Genomic DNA, 20,391 nt, shown 5'->3' with positions numbered 1-20,391 from the left:
TTGAATAGTTCTTTAATCTAAACGAAACAATATTTCAATTAAGATAACAAAAGCGTCCTATAGTAACAGTTTTATATAAATTTGCTTGATGATTAAAAATTTGACCACATATTTTAAATTTTATCTTACACAATTATTAAGTATACCGGGTGTCTCAACGATTTGGGGACGAAACAACCGTTAATCATGGAAACTATTGAAAATGCCGAAATCGAACTGTTAAAAGTTGAAACATCGGAATATCTGTAAGTCGAGAAACTGAGAAACCAAAAAATTTGAAAAATAGAAAAATTGAAAAACCGAAATATCGAAAAATTAAATATTTTGAAAATCAAAAAACTGAAAAATTGGAATTCGAAAAATTGAAAAATCGAAAATTTTAAAAACTGAAACATGAAAAAATCGAAAAATCCGAAACTTCAGGAAATCGAAAAATTGATGAATTGAAAAATTCCAAAACTGAAATGACGAAAATTGAAAAGCTGAAAAATCGGAAAACCTTGAAATTAAAAAATAGAAAAACTGAAAACTGAAACATCGAGAAACGAAACTTCAAAAGATCGAGAAATTGAATAGCCAAGAAGTCGAAAAATCGAAAAATTGAAAAACGGAGAAATCGAAAACATCCAAAAAGAAAAAATGAAATTTTAAAAACCAATCATTTATAAATTGAAAATTAAAATCGAAAAATTGTGTAATCGAGAAAGTAAAAAATCGAGAACTCGGAAAATTTAAAAACTGAAGAATATTGCAAAATACCAAAATTGAAAAATCGAAAAAGTAAATAAAAGATTGAGAAATCGAAAAATTCCGAAACTGAAAATGGAAAAGTCGAAACATCGAAAATCTGAAAAATTGAAAAACTGGAAAATCTGAAAATTGAAGTAAAAAAACAAAAAATCGATTAATCGAGACACTGAGAAATCGAAAAATCGAAAATTTAGAAATATCTGAAACTGAAAAATCGTAAAACTGGGACATCGGAAAATTGAAAAAACCAGAAATTAAAAAATTCCAGAACTGAAAATCGGGACACCTTGAAATCGAAAAGTCGAGAAATCGAAAAATTGAAATCGCCCAAAATCGAATAGTAAAAAATTGCAAAATTGAAAATTTGAAAAATCTGGAAATGGAACAATCGAAAAATCTAAACGTCGAAATTTCATTAAATTGACAAATCAAAACATTGAAAAATAAACAAAGCAAAACACCGACAAATTGGAAAATCGAAAAAGTAATAAATAAAATATAGGAAAACGAAGTCGAAAAATCGAAAATTTGAAAAATAAAAAAACTGAAAAATCAAAAATCTGGGAAATTGGAGAAGTAAAAAACTGAAAAATCGGGAAATCGAGGTCGGAAAAACAAAAAATCGATTAATCGAGAAATTGAGAAATCGAAAAATCAAAAATTTAGAAATGTCTAAAAGTGAAAAATTGAAAAATCGAGAAATGCAAATAAACATAAAAAAATTGAAAACCAAAATATCGAAAAATCCAAAATTTAAAAAAAGAAAAGTCGAAAAACCAGAAAACCATGAATTGAAAAACTGGAATATTGAGAAACCAAACATCAAAGATTAAGAAATCGAAAAGTCAAAAGTCGAAAAATCGAAATTCCTCAAAATCGAAAAGTAAAAAAATATGCAAAATTGAAAAATTTAAAATTAAAAAAATCGATAAATTGAAATATGTAGTCAAATCTCGATAAACTGAGAAATCGAAAAATTGAAAAATCTAAAACTGAATTGAAAAAGTAAAATATAGCAAAATCGGAAAATCGAAAAACTGCGGAATGGAAATATGTATTGAAAATACCAAAACTGAAATATGGAAAAAATTTTTAAATTAAAATTCAAAAATCGAAAAAAAAAATCGAAAATCGAAGAACCGACATAATGAAAAATTCCAAAACTGAAATATCGAAAAACTGAAAAGTCAAAAATCGAAAATCTAAAAAATTAAAAACTGAAAAAATAAAAATATGAGAAATTGAAAATTTGAAGTGAAAAACTGAAAAATCGGTAAATCGAAGTAAAAAAATCAAAAAATTGAAAAATCGTAAAATGAAAAATCGAGAAATTTAAAAATCGAAGAATCGAAAAATTGAAAAATCCAGAAATATAAAAAAACTGAATAATCGACAAATCGAAAAACCCCAAATTTAAAAAATAGAAAAAATGAAAAATCGGTAAACTGAACAACTGAGAAACTGAGAACTCAAGAAATCGAAAAATACCAAAATTGAAATCATGAAAATTGAGAAATCGAAAAACTAAAACATCAAAAATCAAGTAATCGAAAAATTGAAAATCGAACAATCGAAAAATCAAAAAATGGAAAAATTAAAAAATCTAAAACTGAATCGAAGAAGTAAGAAGCCGAGAAATCGGAAAATCGAAAATGTGAAGAATGGGAATGTTATTGAAAAATTGAAAAAGTACAAGATCGAGAAATCAGAAAATTGAAAAAAATCCCAAAACTGAAAATTAGGGAAATCGAAAAATGAAAAAATCGAGACATCCAAATATCAAAAAATTGAAAACCGAGAAATTGACAATCCAAAATTTAGAAAATAGAAAAACTGAAAAATCGGAAAATCGAAAAACTGAAACATCCAGAAACGATCATGAAATGGAAAAATCGAGAATCGAAAAATCGAAAAATTAAAAAAAAAAAATCGAGAAATCGAAAACTCGAAGAATTGGAGAACCGAAATATTGAAAAAATCCCAAAACTGAAATATGCGAAAACCGAAAAGTCGAAAAATCGAAACTCTCAAAGATAAAAAAACTGAAAAATAGGGAAATCGAAGTCAAAAAACCAAAAATCGATTAGTCGAGAAATTAAGAAATCGGGAACTCGAAAATTTAGAAATGTCTAAAATTGAAAAATCGTAAAACTGGGACACTGGAAAATTGAGAAATCAAAAAATGAAAAAATCGAAAAATTGAAGAATCGAAAAATTGAAAAATCGAGAAAACCAAATTTAAAAAATTGAAAAACCGAGAAATTGAAAATCCAAAATTTAGAAAATAGAAAAATTGTAAAATCGGAAAATTGAAAAACTGAAACATCCAGAAACGAAACATCAAAGATCAAGAAATGGAAAAATCGAGGAACGAAAAATTTAAAATTAAAAAAAAATCGATAAATCGAAAAATTGAAAAATCTAAAATTCAAAACTTGAGAAAGTTAAAAATCGAGAAATCGAAAACTCGAAGAATTGGAGAACCGAAATGTTAAAAAATTCCAAAACTGGAATATGTGAAAACCGAAAAGTAGAAAAATCGAAACTCTGAAAAACAAAAAAACGAAAAATCGGGAAATCGAAGTTAAAAAACCAAAAAATCGATTAGTCGGGAAATTGAGAAATTGAAAAATCGAAAATTTAGAAATGTCGAAAATTGAAAAATCGTAAAACTGGGACATCGGAAAATCGAGAAATCGAAAAATGAAATATCGCAAAATTGAATAATCGAAGAATCGAAAAATTGAAAAATCGAGAAATCCAAGTATCAAAAAATTGAAAAACCGAGAACTCGAAAAATCCAAAATTTAGAAAATAGAAAAATTGAAAAATCAGAAAATTAAAAAACTGAAACATCGAGAAACGAAACATCAAAGTTCAAGAAATGGCAAAATCGAGAATCGAAAAATTGAAAAATCTAAAATTGAAAACTTGAGAAAATTAAAAATCGAGAAATCGAAAACTCGAAGAATTGGAGAACGGAAATATTGAAAAATTCCAAAACTGAAATATCCAAAATTTGAAATATCGATAATAAAAGATCGAGATATCTAAAAATTGAATCAAAACATTGAAAAAATCCCAAAACTGCAATATGTGAAAACCGAAAAGTTGAAAAGTCGAAACTCCGAAAAATAAAAAAAAAACGAAAAATCGGGAAATCGAAGTCAAAAAACCAAAAAATCGATGAGCCGGGAAATTGAGAAATTGAAAAATCGAAAATTTAAAAATGTCGAAAATTGAAAAATCGTAAAACTGGGACATCGGAAAATCGAGAAATCGAAAAATGAAAAGATCGAAAAATTAAATAATGGAAAAATCGAAAAATTGTAAATCGAGAAATCCAAGTATCAAAAAATTGATAAACCAAGAACTCGAAACATCCAAAATTTAGAAAATAGAAAAATTGAAAAATCAGAAAATTAAAAAACTGAAACATCGAGAAACGAAACATCAAAGTTCAAGAAATGGCAAAATCGAGAATCGAAAAATTGACAACTTGAGAAAGTTAAAAATCGAGAAATCGAAAACTCGAAGAATTGGAGAACCGAAATATTGAAAAATTCCAAAACTGAAATATCCAAAATTTGAAAAATCGATAATAAAAGATCGAGATATCGAAAAATTGAATCAAAATATTGAAAAAATCCCAAAACTGAAATATGTGAAAACCGAAAAGTTGAAAAATCGAAACTCCGAAAAATAAAAAAAAAACGAAAAATCGGGAAATCGAAGTCAAAAAACCAAAAAATCGATTAGTCGGTAAATTGAGAAATCGAAAATTTAGAAATGTCGAAAATTGAAAAATCATAAAACTGGGACATCGGAAAATCGAGAATTCGAAAAATGAAAAGATCGAAAAATCGTAAAATTGAAAAATCGACAAATCCATCTATCAAAAAATTGAAAAACCGAGAACTCCAAAAATCCAAAATTTAGGAAATAGAAAAATCAGAAAATTAAAAAACTGCAAGATTGAGAAACGAAACATCAAAGTTCAAGAAATGGCAAAATCGAGAATCGAAAAATCGAAAAATTTAAAATAAAAAAAATCGAAAAAACGAAAACTAAAAAAATCAAGAAAACAAACGATCAAAATCTAAACTGAATTGAAAAAATTAAAAATCAAGAAATTGGAAATTCGAAGAATTGGAGAACCGAAATATTGAAAAATTCCAAAACTGAAATATCGAAAAATTTATATAACATTTACTATTATTATAAAAATTTTGGTTAGCGGCCTACATCTACATGATATTCCTAATATAAATACAAAATTTAATTACAATCTATCCAGGCAGTTTCGGAGATTTTTTGTCTAATAAATTTCCGGACAAATGGCATTCCGACAGGCAGACAGAGAGACGGGAAACCTACTTTTTCGTACTCCTGCGGTCACGAAACGTCGAGAAAACATGAAAGTAGTAAGTCGTCCACCGGACTCGTTTACAATACTTCCTTGGCATACACTCGAGAAGTAAAAAGAGATCTGACCACACATTTTAAATTTTATCTTAAATATCAAAGAGGTCTATAATGTTGATGTAGACAGTCACTCACTTCGCAACAGCACCCTCACCTACATGTTCACAACATCTCGGTCGTTGTGCGAGCTCTATTTGTATAACTTTTAAAAGCTCTTTATACTTTAATTAAGATTCTAAAAAACTTCACTTAATAATTAAAAAAAAAAAAAAAATATGAAGAAGTATACAGGGTGTCTTAATGATATGGGGACGGAACAAGTGGTAATCATGTAAACTATTGAAAATGACCGACTCTAATAGAACTAGTTTTTTTTTTTTTTTGTACTAAAAGAACGTGAACTTTTAATTGTACAAATGATTGCATAAAGAGTGTTTCCACTTTCAGTAATTTAATTCTAAGTTAATTTGATCCATAGAACCTTTCAAGATGCAAATTTCTATTAACTACATTCTTGCTTAACACTACAGTTAAGAGGATTATATTCATCAAATTGTATTATGCTTATATTGTCCTATTTTCAGGAAATCAAATCTTGTTACAGCAGTAGTCATTCTTTCAAATATATTTTTAATAAATGGCAAAAAAAGTATTTTTTTCTATTCATATACACACTTCTTTAATGCATACTAAACAATGTTAGAGGAAAGCCGTTTTCGTGGATTGGCGGTCCTGTATTGGCCGTGATTGTGGACTGTATAAATTTCCCCATATTTTCCGTAATTCAAGCCACTGTGCGTCGGAAGGGTGCCCACTTACCAAACTAACCCTTGTGCCCCACCGCCTTTGGGTTGCAAATCAATGTACCGATCGGGAACCCAAAATTCCGCATCTTCGAAAATGTGCTGTGTAAATCCGGGCCTCATCGACGACATCATGCACTATTTACTATGTTTTAAAACGCCAACACACAAAATAAATAACACACGAGAGAAATTAGAGGCACACGGATAATATAGCAAGCAGGACAAAACAACTGAACTAAAAGAGAAAACTGGAATTAAATCAAAATCAAACAAATCAAAATCTCACTACTCAGGCAATTGATTTCCGAAGCTCAAACCGCAGACTCACCAGACTATCCCTTGTGCACCGGACCCGATGGGCTTCAAATTTTGGTATCTCTTCAGTATGGTGAATTTGGTGTCACCCACCTCGACGGTGTAGAACTGAGACAGACGGGACATCTTATAGCGCCAGTCCCAATAGTTCGACGCCGTCGTCTGAAAAAACAACCTGATAAAGGTACGTTAAAATCCGATCGTACGATTCTGAGAGTGGCACTGTTAGTTCTGCACTCTTGAAAGCGCTGACCGCAAGCTGGGTTAAATTGAGTGATTAGCATGGGTTATCGGAGTAGCTCCACACGGTGTATAATTGGTTGCATAAATCCATCGCGAGGCCGCGGAGTTCGAGAGTGCCGCGTGAAAATTCGATTTTCTGTCGAGTTAAGCCCTCCGAAATAAATTTAACGCCTGTTTTCATGCTCGCTGAAGTGCGTTACTTTATTTTTACGATGGTTTTAGTGACAACAACAAAAAAGTGGCCGACGCCAACGGCAGCGGGTTTTGTCTTTCTAGGGCAAGCGGCTTACGGCAATGCAGAAGAGTAAAATGAGTGTTTACTACGATGTGTACGGAAGAGATGCTTTTTTCACTGCCACGGGTATTTACGCACAAAATCATTTCTTTAAAAGGAACAAAGGAAAATTGATGTAGTTGTGAAATGCTACTACGAGTAGAATCATTTCAAATGGTAGCTTTTACCATACTCGCAAACCTTGGCGTGTAAAATTAGCTTTGTATACTCTTACAATTTATTATTATTTAATGATTCGATTTAAAAGCCTACAAGAAGAAAATTGAGTATGTTAAATGTGCTAGTTTTCCTCGTTTTTAATTGAAAAATTAATTCAATAATAATAAATATTAAAACCTTTAACCAGTATACAGTTTGTCCGACTCAATCTGGGTTAGTTACTTAAACAATGCAGTGGATGCAATACTTTTTATAACTTGACATTTTTTTTTTAGAAAATCAGAAATACTTTTTTACACCTGTAAAACTCAATCCGGGACATACATACTACATACATTATTTACAGGTTTTTTAAACTTATTATTTTTTATTTGTTTTATTACCTCGAAAATAAATAAATACATTCATAACCGTAAAATCTTAATATGACATTTTTTAAACAAATTTTTTAAGTATTTTATTCAGAAAAATCAAGTCACTTCTTACTTCCCACGAGTAAATTAAGTATTGCAATAGGGTTAATTTCATATTTTGAATTATTGTATAGCTCTTAATAATGAAAAAGTAGGTCTCCGGAGTGGTTATTGTTTGTTATGTTTTTTGTTTCCTCAGTCTTACGAATACAACAGAGTTTTTGGATGTTTAAATTTTTAGATTTTGCAATTTCTTAATTTGAGTTTCTCGAGTGTTCAATGTTCCGGTTTTATAAGTTTTTGTGTTTTCAATTTTTTCAATTTTTCGATTTGCAATTTTGCAATTATACAACATGCAACTCTTGGAGTTTACGTTTTTGATTTTTCTATTTTCGATTTTTCAACTTTTGATCTTTCAATTTTTAGATTTCATGTCTTCAATTTTTTGTTTCGGTTTTTCAATGATCTGATTTCCTAATTTTTCTATTCCTTAATGTAAAATTTTTCATTTTTTGTTTTTTTTTTGATTTTTCAATTTCAGATTTTTCAGTTTCTCGATTGTTCAATTTTTAGTTTCTTCAATTTTTGATTGAAATTTTTCTACTTTTCATTTTAAATAATGTAATATGTAATCATAATTTTTTAAATTTTCCACTTTCAATTTTACGATTTCGGCATTCGTCCATTTTTCAATTATTGGGGCTTTAAAACTTTTTCATTTATGCGATTTTTGAACTTTCCGATTTTAATTTTTCATGTCTTCAATTTTTCGAATTGCAATTTCTTGTTTCGGTATTTTTTCTTATTTTTTTTTTTCAATTCTTCGGTTTTTCGATGTTCTGATTCTCTAATTTTTCTCTTCATCAATATAAAATATTTCAAATTTTTGTTTCTTGGATTTTTCACTTTACAACTTTTGGATTTCTCAATTTTCAGATTCTCTAATTTTTCGATTTCAGATTTTTCAATTTTTTGTTTCTTCAATTTTTGATTTACAATTTTTCTAGTTTTCATTTTAAATATGTAATAATGATAATTTTTAAAATTTTCCACTTTCAATTTTACGATTTCGGCATTTTTCTATTTTTAGATTATTGGATTTTAGAACTTTTTCATGTATGCGAATTTTTAATCTTTCGATTTTCAATAATTCAGTTTTTAAATTTTCAATTTCTCGATATTTAATTTTTCGATTTTCCGATCTTGCAGTTTTTCGACTTCACAATTTCGACGATTTTATAATTTTTCGAATTACAATTTTTTGATTCAGTTTTAAATTTTCTTTATTTTTTTCAATTTTTCCGTTTTTCGAGGTTCTTATTTTCTAATATTTTTTTTCCTCAATGTAAAATTCTTCAATTTTTAGTTTCCCCCACTTTTGAATTTACAATTTTCCACTTTACAATTTTTGGAATTCTCAATTTCTACATTTTTTAATTTCTCGTTTTTTCAGTTTCTTCAATGTTTTATTTGTAATTTTTCTGGTTTGTGATAATTATAACTTCTAAAATTTTAGAGTTTTTCAATTCTACGAATTCTAATTTTTCGATTTTTTAATTTTCAACCTTTGGTTTTCCAATTTTTATTATTTTTTTTTCAATTTTATTTTTTTTTTCAATTTTCGATTTTTGATTTTTACTTTATCAAATTTTTAATATATATTTCAATTTTTCGATCTTGCAGTTTTTCGAATTTACAATTTTGACGACTCTACAATTTTTTCAATTACAATTTCACGAGTTACCAATTTTTAATTTTTCGATTTTTCAGTTTTTCGTGTCTTCAATTTCTCGAATTACAATTTTTTGTTTCAGTTTTATATTTTCTTAATTTTTTTCAATTTTTCGGTTTTTCGAGGTTCTCATTTTCTAATTTTTCTTTTCCTCAATGTAAAATTCTTCAATTTTTGGTTTCTTCCACTTTTCAATTTACAATTTTCCACTTTCCAATTTTTTTGGAATTCTCAATTTTTACATTTTTTAATTTTTCGTTTTTTCAATTTCAGATTTTTAAGTTTCTTGATTTTTCAATTTTTTGTTTCTTCAATTTTTGATTTACAATTTTTCTTGTTTTCATTTTAAATTTGTAATAATTATAATTTTTAAAATTTTCCACTTTTTCAATTTTACGATTTTGGAATTTTTTCATTTTTCTATAATTGGATTTTAAAAAACCTTTTTATTTATGCGATTTTTGAATTTTTCGATTTACAATTTCACGAGTTATTAATTTTTAATTTTTCGATTTTTCATTTTTTCATGTCTTCAATTGTTCGAATAGCAATTTTTTGTTTCGGTTTTTTATTTTCTTAATTTTTTTCAATTTTTCGGTTTTTCGAGGTTCTCATTTTCTAATTTTTCTTTTCCTCAATGCAAAATCTTTAATTTTTGGTTTCTTCCACTTTTAAATTTACAATTTTCCACTTTCCAATTTTTGGAATTCTCAATTTTTACATTTTTCAATTTTTCGTTTTTTCAATTTCAGATTTTTAAGTTTCTTGGTTTTTCAATTTTTTGTTTCGTCAATTTTTGATTTGCAATTTTTCTGGTTTTCCTTTTAAATTTGTAATAATTATAATTTTCAAAATTTTCCACTTTTTCAATTCTACGATTTTGGCATTTTTTCATTTTTCTATTACTGGATTTTAAAAAACCTTTTTATTTACGCGATTTTTGAATTTTTCGATTTACAATTTCACGAGTTACCAATTTTTAATTTTTCGATTTTTCAGTTTTTTATGTCTTCAATTTTTCGAATTGCAAATTTTTGTTTCAGTTTTATAATTTCTTAGTATTTTTCAATTTTTCGGTTTTTCGAGGTTCTCATTTTCTAATTTTTCTTTTCCTCAATGTAAAATTCTTCAATTTTTGGTTTCTTCGACTTTTGAATTTACATTCACTTTCCAATTTTTGGAATTCTCAATTTTTACATTTTTTAATTTTTTGTTTCGTCAATTTTTGATTTGCAATTTTTCTTGTTTTCATTTTAAATTTGTAATAATTATAATTTTTAAAATTTTCCACTTTCAATTCTACGAATTTGGCATTTTTCCATTTTTCAGTTATTGGATTTTAAAAAACCTTTTTATTTATGCGATTTTTGAATTTTTCGATTTCCAATTTCACCAGTTATTAATTTTTAATTTTTCGATTTTTCAGTTTTTCATGCCTTCAATTTTTCGAACTGCAATTTTTTGTTTCAGTTTTAAGTTTTCTTTATTTTTTTCAATTTTTCCGTTTTTCGAGGTTCTCATTTTCTAATTTTTCTTTTCCTCAATGTAAAATTCTTCAATTTTTCGTTTCTTCCACTTTTCAATGTACAATTTTCCACTTTCCAATTTTTTTGGAATTCTCAATTTTTACATTTTTTAATTTCCGTTTTTTCATCTTCAGATTTTTAAGTTTCTTGATTTTTAAATTTTTTGTTTCTTCAATTTTTGATTTGCAATTTTTCTGGTTTTCATTTCAAATTTGTAATAATTAAAATTTTTTAAATTTTTCACTTTCAATTCTACGATTTTGGCATTTTTCCATTTTTCGATTTACAATTTCACGATTTATTAATTTTTAATTTTTCGATTTTTCAGTTTTTCATGTCTTCAATTGTTCGAATAGCAATTTTTTTTGTTTCGGTTTTTTATTTCTTATTTTTTTTCAATTTTTCGGTTTTTCAATAACGTTCTGATTTTCTCATTTTCCAATTTTTCAATGTGAAATTTTTCAATTTTTCAATTTAAAATTTTCCACTTTCGAATTTTTGGATTTCTCAATTTTTAGATTTTTTAATTTTTCGTTTTTTCAATTTCAAATTTTTCAGTTTCTCGATTTCTCAAATTTTTGTTTCTTCAATTTGTGATTTGCCATTTTTCTAGTTTTCATTTTAAATATGTAATAATTATTTTTTTAATTTTTCTTCCAATTTACGATTTTCGCATTTTTCCATTTTTCAACTATTGGATTTTAAAGCTTTTCATTTGAATTTTCCGATTTTTAATTTTTCAGATTTATATTTATCAATTTTTGAATATTTATCTCTTCAATTTTTCGTTTCGGTGTTTTATTTTGCTTATTTTTAAAATTTTTCTTTTTTTAATGTGAAATTTTTCAATCTTTCGCTTTTTTAATTTTTTGATTTACAATTTTTCTAGTTTTCATTTTAATTGTAATAATAATCACGATTAAAAACAATAATTTTTTCAATTTTACGATTTTATCATTTTTCCGTTTCTCGATATTTAATTTTTGCAATTTTTGGATCTTTAAATGTTAGAGTTTTTTGACTTTACAAATTTTGGGTTTTCCAATTTTTCGATTGGATTCATTTTTTTTTCCAATTTTTCAATTTTTCGTTCAGTTTCCCTTCTATCAGTTTTTTCAGATTTTTAGCTTTTCCATTTTTAATTTTTCAATTTCAAAATTGTAGAACTGAAAAATCAAAAATTGAAAAAGGAAAAAGTATAAAATGAAAATTTTGAAAAATCTAAAAACTGGAAATCAAGAAGTGAAAAACTGAAGAAATGAAAAATTCAAAAATCGCAAGATTAAAACTGAGAAACTTAAAAAGCGATCAACTGCAAAATTCAAAAATTTAAAAATTAGAAAACCGAGGGATCAAAGATTAAGAATTGAGAAATTGAATACACGAAAAATTATGAAATCAAGAGAGACATTGAAAAAATGAAGGAAATGAAAAAATTAAAAATTGTAACAAAGAGGCAAAAATTATAATTTTTTAAAGTATTTTATTCAGAAAAAGCAATTCACTTCTTACTTCCCACGCATATTGCAACAGTGTTGATTTCGTGAGAGGTTAATTTCATTTTTTGTCGATGTTGGATAGCTTTTAATAATGAAAAGTACGTCTCCGAAGTGGGTACTGAAAAATTTTAGATTTACTTTAACAATATCGATTAACCAAATTTTGTCTGATTATTCCTGGTAAACAATATATTTACTTATCCCCTCAAAAAAATTGATGACGTCATCTCGACACTGCTGAGCAAACGTATTTAATATGAACAAATAACATGCTTCTGTACTTGTGATTGATTAATCCGTTTGTCTTACCACCTGCGAAATATTTTTTTTTTTATTTTGGCATTACACTAACATGCACTTACAATACTGAATAGTGAATAGAAATTAAAATTTATTTATTCATCCCTTCCAGAAAAGAATATGACGTCATCACAATATTTATGAAATAAATACATATTTGCAAAAAATGTGATTTGAGATGAAACGTTATTTGCGCTTTAGTAATATGTTTCTGCATTTGAGAACTGTTTACACAAAAAAAAAAGCAATGACTCAGCTAATTTTATTTATTACATTGAAAATAGGTTTCTGAGTTTCCCAAATTTCCCAGAATAAAGTACTTTTTGACGAATATTTGGTCTCCCGTTTCCGGTTGTCTGTCTGTTATCTGTTGGCGATTTTATTAAAAGGACAATCTTTGAAACTACTAGCCGAAAATTGTAGGACTACATCTAAACGTATTTAAATTGTACAAAATAATGATCTTCTGTACCTGTGATTTATGAATCCATCTTTGGTTTTAACCTTATGGATGTTGGTTTTTGAAAAAAAAAAAAAATGTTAGTTTTGGTTAAGATAATTATTGCAAATATAGTAAATTCATATTCAGAATTAATCTGTTTATGCTTTCCATTCCTTGGTTATTGTTATCCAGTTTGGATTGTTTGTGAAAATTTTAATGCCTAGGGTAGAAAATCAAGGCGGATTCAAAACCCACAAGTACAAGAGTATGTTATTTTTGAAAATTTAACATGTTTACTTGAAAAAAAAATGAGAACGTCATTAAATTATTGCTAGAGAAGATTTGACAAATTTTCCACGAGGATAAAATTTGACAACAATCAGTTCATTAATTTCGGACATGATTTCTGTCAAATAAAAATCGACAAAACGATGATAGACAGACGGAAACGCGAAACCCACTTTTTCGTGCTCTAGGGGTCATGAAATGTCGAGAAAACATGAAAGTAGCCAATCGCCCGATGGACCATATTGCGATATACATACGCTCGGGAATTAAAAATGTCTAAATAATTGGAGACCTTTTTAGTCACCATATGACATATTTTTAAGGCAAAAGAAGTGTAATATTTACTAAGAAATTTCGGAACGCGGTTTTCACTACTGTTTTCAGCATACAAAACTATAAAACGGACCAAAAACATGCGACTTGTTGTCGCCACTGTTTATAGTTTTGTAGGCTGAAAACAGGGGTGACACTCGCGTTTCAAAATTTGTGTAGACAATTGAGATATTGATTTTTAAAAGTACGCGATGAAAAGTTTCACCAATATTAAAAGAAAAAAACGCAAAAGCTTGAGGCAAAAAAGAATTTTTTCTCTTAAAAACTTTACTTCGTGTTTCCTTTGTTTTCAACATCACTAACGAAGGTATTTTTTTTTATTTTAACAGCACTTTCAACTTAAATAGATCAACGATTTTTTTTTATAAAAAAAATTAACTCCTCGTCAATCTCTGTAATAATTTAAAGTTAAAAAAAAAAAACATCGCGTAGTTTCGGAATTATAAAAATCTAGGTTTGGACTTATCAAATGTTAAAATTATCATCAAGAGCTGTTGAGCCTTGGTACGAACTGTTATCGTTTGGTACTTGTAGGTACTTTATTTAGTGAATGAGGTCGACTGTACGGAAAAGAGGATTAATAGTTTGTGATTAGATATCATGAAAGTCTGCCTTATTATTAACAGTGGCGGCTTGTCCATAAGGTCGTTGGGACAATGTCCCCCCAAATATTTTTACGAATAAAAACATTATTTTTTTATTACATATTACTCCATTTATTATTTGATAATTTATTTTTGATGATTTTTACCCTAAGCGAGGAGTAGATCCACGTCCAAGCGCGATATGTTAACTCCGCAAAAAGACCGAGGTTTCCGTTAAGTCGGATTTCAGATTCGACTCTACAGTCGCTTATGGAGGCTGATAGGATATGTGGAAACTGCATTTACGCAAGACAGAGATAGGCTTTAGCGCGATTCAACATATCAGACAAGGTACAGAATATCCTCGGCATACCTACAATGGTGTCGACGGCCCAAGACTGTCGCACGCTTCCGATTTCGTACCAACACCACTAACCGATTAATTATCACAGTGGAACAGTGTTTTTGTTACATATATTTTCTAAACATGGACGGAAAGGTAATTTTGTGCCGAACAACTCTCAAAAGAGATAATATACCCACGTCGTCAAAAAAAAAAAATTCAAATTTTTATTGTCGTCCGATGAACAATTAGAAAAACTAAGTGAATTCTAATTTAACATAAAAACGCGCAAGAAGTACTAAAAAATTGTTCCACAGATTTCTGTCGACAGATATTTAATTACGTCTACGATTAGATAACCTGCTTAGAATATGTAGAAGGATTTAACTCTTTATAAAAGCCTCAGGTATTCGGAAAGAATGGATACTTGGGTCTTTCTCTTAAATCTTTCTTCGACTTTCTTGATTTCTCGATGAAAAGATTATCAGCAAAAAAATTTAAATGAGACGTAATTTATGGAACGTTTGTTTCCTAAAAATTCACTGATCACTAAGCTAATTGATTCCCAAGTAAATTTTTCCGTATCACTCAAATAGGCGTAGAACATTTGATCCTTCATTCGAATTTCAGGTCCAATGAAAATTCCTAAATATAGAAAACGTACATATAATATGAAAACTGAAATTCACTGTAATATTTTAGTTTTTACCTTGGTGTATGTTAGCAGCAGAAAGCTTAGGAAATATTGTTTTCAGATGTTGAAATGCTTTCTTTCTTGTATTTCACTTGCATAAGAAGCCATATGCTTGGTATATCCAGATTGGAATCCAGTTACTAAAGCTACAATTTTTAAATCGTCTATCAAATTGCACTCAAACTTTTTGTCGTTAATACAGTTTAACAAGTGTTGAATATTCTCATATTCTGCAGTTTGTATGGAGTATGCAATCGGCAGTACTAGATATTTATTCCCATTATGCAGTAGTACACCTTTAACTGGAACTACTTATGAAGAACAATCTCCAAAAAAAAATTTTTTTGACGACGTAGGCATAATGTCTTATTAGATAGTTATTCAGAACAAAATAACCTTTCAGAATACATTTTCAGAATGCTTGTAACAAGAAATTTTTCTAAAATTGTTCGACTGTGTTATAATTACGAACTGGCAAAACAGCATTTCCAGGAATTATTACATGCATTGATTTTGTCTTTTGTTGTGCCGCAGTAGCAGTCTGTAGTTGGAACATTTTATATGCAGTGCAACTTAGCATCAAATTTTTTAAATCTTATTTGACCCCCCAACCTCTAGAATCACGAGCCGCCACTGATTATTAAATGATGGTACAAAAATATTATTCTTTAGTTACTGTTTTATTATTATAAGATTATCACCTTAAATAAAATATTTGGAAAAGTGCAAAAATTACATCAAAAGCACTTCAGAATTTTCAAAAGTGAGACTCAAACAGTAGTGTTTAAAATCACTTCCTTACCATTTTTCACGTTTTCAAATTCTTAATTTATTTTACATAATATAAGCAATAACACTAACAATCTAACTGCACGTGCAAGTTTCATGCGTGTTATTTTCGTTGAACTTAAGTTTCCAAAATTAGAACATCAGCCGCCTATAATTTAAAGTTTTTAATTCCAAATTTCCACTCAAGAATTTACATTAACTTTAAATTCAAGATTAAACGCTTACTACCGAACCATCAAACAGCTATAAACTCCTCACCCTAATTATAAGTTACAATGTTCAACATCCATAAAGTTAAAAAACAACAATTGCAGCTTCCTCAGGTTACGGCTTCTAATTTTACACTGCTCAGAAGATATTTTGCATGCGCTACGTTCACGTACAAAACGATTAAGTTACGTCTTCTTGTTAACACAATTAACATCAAACGAACTCGAATAAAACGCTCTCTTCGCAAGCGCAAGTCGTTTAATTCAATAATTATTTTTATTTACCTTACGCATCGCGAGACACCAACTTTCCGTTTACTAGCACGCTTCTGTGACAATACTGATCGAACCGCATGAGAAAGTCTCGATCCAAAAAATCTTACAAACATTCTTTTGGCAGATTACGACAATCTAATTCTTTCACGTCAGCTCTAATTGCAATATTAACTGTGTAAGTGTGCACAAAAATTGGCAGCTGTGAACACACAACATGCAAAAATATTTTTTAAATTCCATGGTGTGTACACATATGCTAGTTATGTAGATGACCTACACCTAAATTGTCTCAAAATAAACAGTCTAGACAATTCGGCAAAAAAATAATAAACCGATACGAACGAAACTTCGGTAAATAATGTGAAATGAAAATAAAGTCTAAGGGTATTTAGACAGAACGAACCTCGCTCCTGAAGTACAATTAAACAAATGCAGGTAAAGAAGCAAATGTATGTGTGCTTTAATGAGTTTTTCAGATGACGTCATCAAGTTTTCGGGGAGGAATAAGCCAGATAAATTAGTTTCGGAGATAATCAACACAAAAAAGTTGTAGTCTAAATAAATTGGGCAACGGTTTTTTCGACAGAACTTCACTCGTCCCCCAACAAATCCCGCTTCTTTGAAAAATTATAAAAATTGTTTATGATTTCTGTTTTCTGATGATCTATATAAAATACAAACTAGTGGTGCAAATAACACTCCTCTAAATTTTTTGACCTGAATTTTTCAATTATTCAGTTTTTCGATTTGGAACTTTTCGAGTCTTTAAGTATAAATTTTTCAGTTTTTCAATTTTTCGATTTTTGAATTTTACAGTCTTTAGATTTTGCAATTTTTCGATTTGAGTTTTTAGAATTTTCAATTCTTAATTTTTCAATTTTTTGATATGAAATTTTTCCTTTCGGTTTTTTATTTCTCATATTGTTCAATTATTTTATTTTTCAATCATCGATTTTATAATTTTTTGTTTGTAATTTTAACTTTTTCAGTTTTTCGTTCCTTCAATTTGAGTTTCTCGAGTTTTCAGTTTTTAATTTTCTTTATTTTTTCCATTATTCGATTTTTCAATGTTTCGAATTTATTATTTTTGTGTTTTTAACTTTTTCAGTTTTCATTTTAAAAATTTTGCAATTTTTCGATTTGAGTTCCTTGAGGTTTCAGTTTTCAACTTTGCAATTTTTCGATTTGCTACTTTTCCTTTCCGTTTTTTGTTTTCTTTATTTTTTCAATTATGTATTTGATTTTTTATTTATATAATTTTTAATGTTTGTAGTTCAATTTTTTTTCAGTTTTTGGTTTATTCTATTTTTCAATTTGCGATTTTTCAATTTATCATTTTTCTTTGCTTCTTTAATTTTTAGAATTTGCAATTCTTCGATTTGAGTTTCTCGAGTTTTCAATCTTTATTTTTTTTTTATTTTTTCCATTATTCGATTTTTCAATGTTTCAATTTTATAATTTTTTGTGTTTTTAATTTTTTAGTTTTTGTTTCTTCAGTCATTAGATTTTGCGATTTTTTTATTCCGTTTATTTATTCAATTTTTGAATGTTCTGATTTTATAATTTTTCTTTTTTTCAATGTGAAATTTTTCAATTTTTGGATGTTTCAATTTCAGATTTTTAATTTTTCGTTTCTTCAATTTTTGATTTGCAATTATTTTTCTAGTTTTCGTTTTAAATATGCATTTTTTTTTAATATTTCAATTTATTTATGATTTTAGAATTTTTTCAATTTTCAATTATTGGATTTTGAAACTTTTACACTTATTCGACTTTTCAATGTTTCGATTCTCCAATTTTTCGTTTTAGATTTCATTTGCTTCATTTTTACAATTTTAAATGTTCAGAATTTTTTAATTTTTCGTTTTTCAATTTTTCGTTTTGCAATTTTTTTTCGGTATTTTATTTTCTGTATTTTTTTCAGTTATTTGATTTTTCAATGTTCGATTATACAATTTTTCATATTTGTAATTCAATTCGAGTTTTATATAAATTTTTCAGTTGTTCAATTTTTGACTTTTGAATTTTTCAATTTTTTGATTAGCAATTTTTCGTTTCGTTTTTTTGTTTTTCCTATTTTTTCAATTATTTGATTTTTCAATGATCGATTTTATAATTTTTTGTTTTAAATTTTAACTTTTTCATTTGCTTCATTTTAACAATTTTTCGATTTTTCAATGTTCCGATTTGCAATTTTTTAATTTTTCATTTTTAAATTTTTCGATATGCATTTTTTTTCGGTTTTTTTGTTTTCTTTATTTTTTTCAATTTGATTTTTCAATCTTCGATTCATTTTTCGTGTTTGTAATTGAATTCGAGTTTTAAATATACATTTTTCAGCTTTTGACTTTTGAATTTTTCAATTTTTTTCAATTAATTTTTTTCAATGATCGATTTTATAATTTTTAGTTTTAAATTTTAACTTTTTCAGTTTTTCGTTATTTCTATTTTTAGATCTGCGATTTTTCAATTTTTCATTTTTATTCTTTAATTTTTAAATTTTGGAATTCTTCGATTTGAGTTCCTTGAATTTTCAATTTTTAACTTTCTTTATTTTGACCTTTATTCGATTTTGCAATGTTTGGATTTTACAATTTTCTGTGGGTTGAGTTACCTATCAGGCGCGTCCCCAGGGTTGCGGATAGGGGGAGACTGGCATTGTCTGGGGAAGGGAGGTCTGGGAAGGGCGGATATGCCCCCCGGAACTAAACACTCCTGGGGGTGGTGGAAGTCCGACCTGGATTTTTCCCTTCTCCAGATATGTAGGTTAGGGCTGAGGCTCGTCTTGCCTGGACATGCCTTGGTGGTTGTCGGCTTAGACGGCCGCGAAGGCGGTTCAGTAGAGGAGGGCTGGAAATAAACGTGCCCCCCCGGGATTAAACCCCTGGTGTGGGGTCGTCAAAACAGCCCCGCGGACAAGCTCCCGCGTGTTTGTGCCGTGCGTGGAGACCCGTAAGGTGGGATGAAGGAATCCTGGAGGTTGAGCCCCCCTTGGTGCAGTGTGTCACCAAGGCTGGGCAACACGCCTCTTTGGCCTGGATTTCCACCAAAACGGGAGGTCGAGACTAACCCATCTCAGATCAATCGGCTGTGTCGTCGGGTCAGACCGCCGACAGGGTGAGTCCTTGGGGGAAGTGTAGTCTGAGCACGAGTAACCTCACTAGTTGAGGCTGCGTACTGCAGGATGAGCTTCCCTGGGGGCTATATCCTTCTGCTAGCCCTGACGTCGAAGTTCGACGTCCCCTTGTTGGACTCCGTGGTGGGTGGGGACGCAGGAGGACGAAATCAAAATCCAGATCATGGAAAATAATAATAATAAAAAAACCACTGAGGAAGTGCCTTCGGGTGCACCTCAAACAGAAAACCCGGCCAATGTGGGGTCGCAGCCTCCTAGGAGGAAGCGAATCTGCGGGGCTGAGGTAAAAAGGCGGAGGAAGGCTCGTTTGCAGGCGGAGGCGGCGAATACCGACTCGCCGAAACCGGGTCCATCCTCCTCCGGGATAAACCCCAAGGGTAAAGGACAGGCTACGATAGCCAACCCTAAACAACCCGCGGGGAAAAAGACCTCAGGGTCAAAGAAGAGAGTGAGGTCTTCAACCTCCACACCTCCGGCAGCTGAAAAGCAAAAGAGGATGAGGAGGCAGGAGACTACCTCTAGAGAACAGAGCTACAGGGAGGCGGCTGCAAGTCATCTCCGTGTAGCTGTGATTGATGTGCAGCATCCACTTGGTAAGCTGACTGCTGACCAGGTGGAGATAGTACAAAAGAGCCTGATGGGAGCGCTGGACAAGCAACTTGACCAGTGCTTGGCATCGGGTAGACAAGCAGCCACTTTCAGGGGCATGAAGTACACAGGGGAAATCCTAAGGATAACCTGTGAAGACGAGTTGTCCCTGAAATGGCTACAACAAACAGTGCGCTCCCTAACACCCTTGTGGGAGGGCGCACAACTTAACGTGGTCCCCTTGGC

At 29.3% G+C, this 20,391-nt stretch overlaps 1 protein-coding gene across 7 annotated transcripts in view; it reads right to left on the bottom strand.

The window, feature by feature from the left end:
• LOC135131977 (stress-activated protein kinase JNK) overlaps positions 1-16,549 on the bottom strand; it is a 40,815-nt gene extending 24,266 nt beyond the window's left edge. For 2 of the 7 annotated variants that reach the window (XM_064059863.1, XM_064059864.1), the window contains exons 1-2: positions 16,431-16,549; positions 6,310-6,471 (exon numbers count right to left, since the gene is read on the bottom strand). In XM_064059863.1, coding sequence (XP_063915933.1) covers positions 6,310-6,471; positions 16,431-16,534 — 266 coding nt within the window. In that variant the 5' untranslated portion in view covers positions 16,535-16,549. Of the gene's footprint in view, positions 1-5,994; positions 6,230-6,267; positions 6,472-16,430 lie in introns of those variants that run through there. The other 5 variants (XM_064059866.1, XM_064059870.1, XM_064059867.1 and 2 more) reach the window with 4 other exon arrangements.
• Positions 16,550-20,391: the final 3,842 nt, after the last annotated feature.

The sequence above is a fragment of the Zophobas morio genome, unplaced genomic scaffold, assembly GCF_036711695.1.
Source record: "Zophobas morio isolate AGI-343-1 ecotype UQ-CSIRO unplaced genomic scaffold, CSIRO_AGI_Zmor_V1 ptg000021l, whole genome shotgun sequence".
Taxonomy (NCBI): domain Eukaryota; kingdom Metazoa; phylum Arthropoda; class Insecta; order Coleoptera; family Tenebrionidae; genus Zophobas; species Zophobas morio.
Note: the sequence above shows the minus strand (reverse complement) of the source record. Positions and strands in the feature narration are given on the sequence as shown.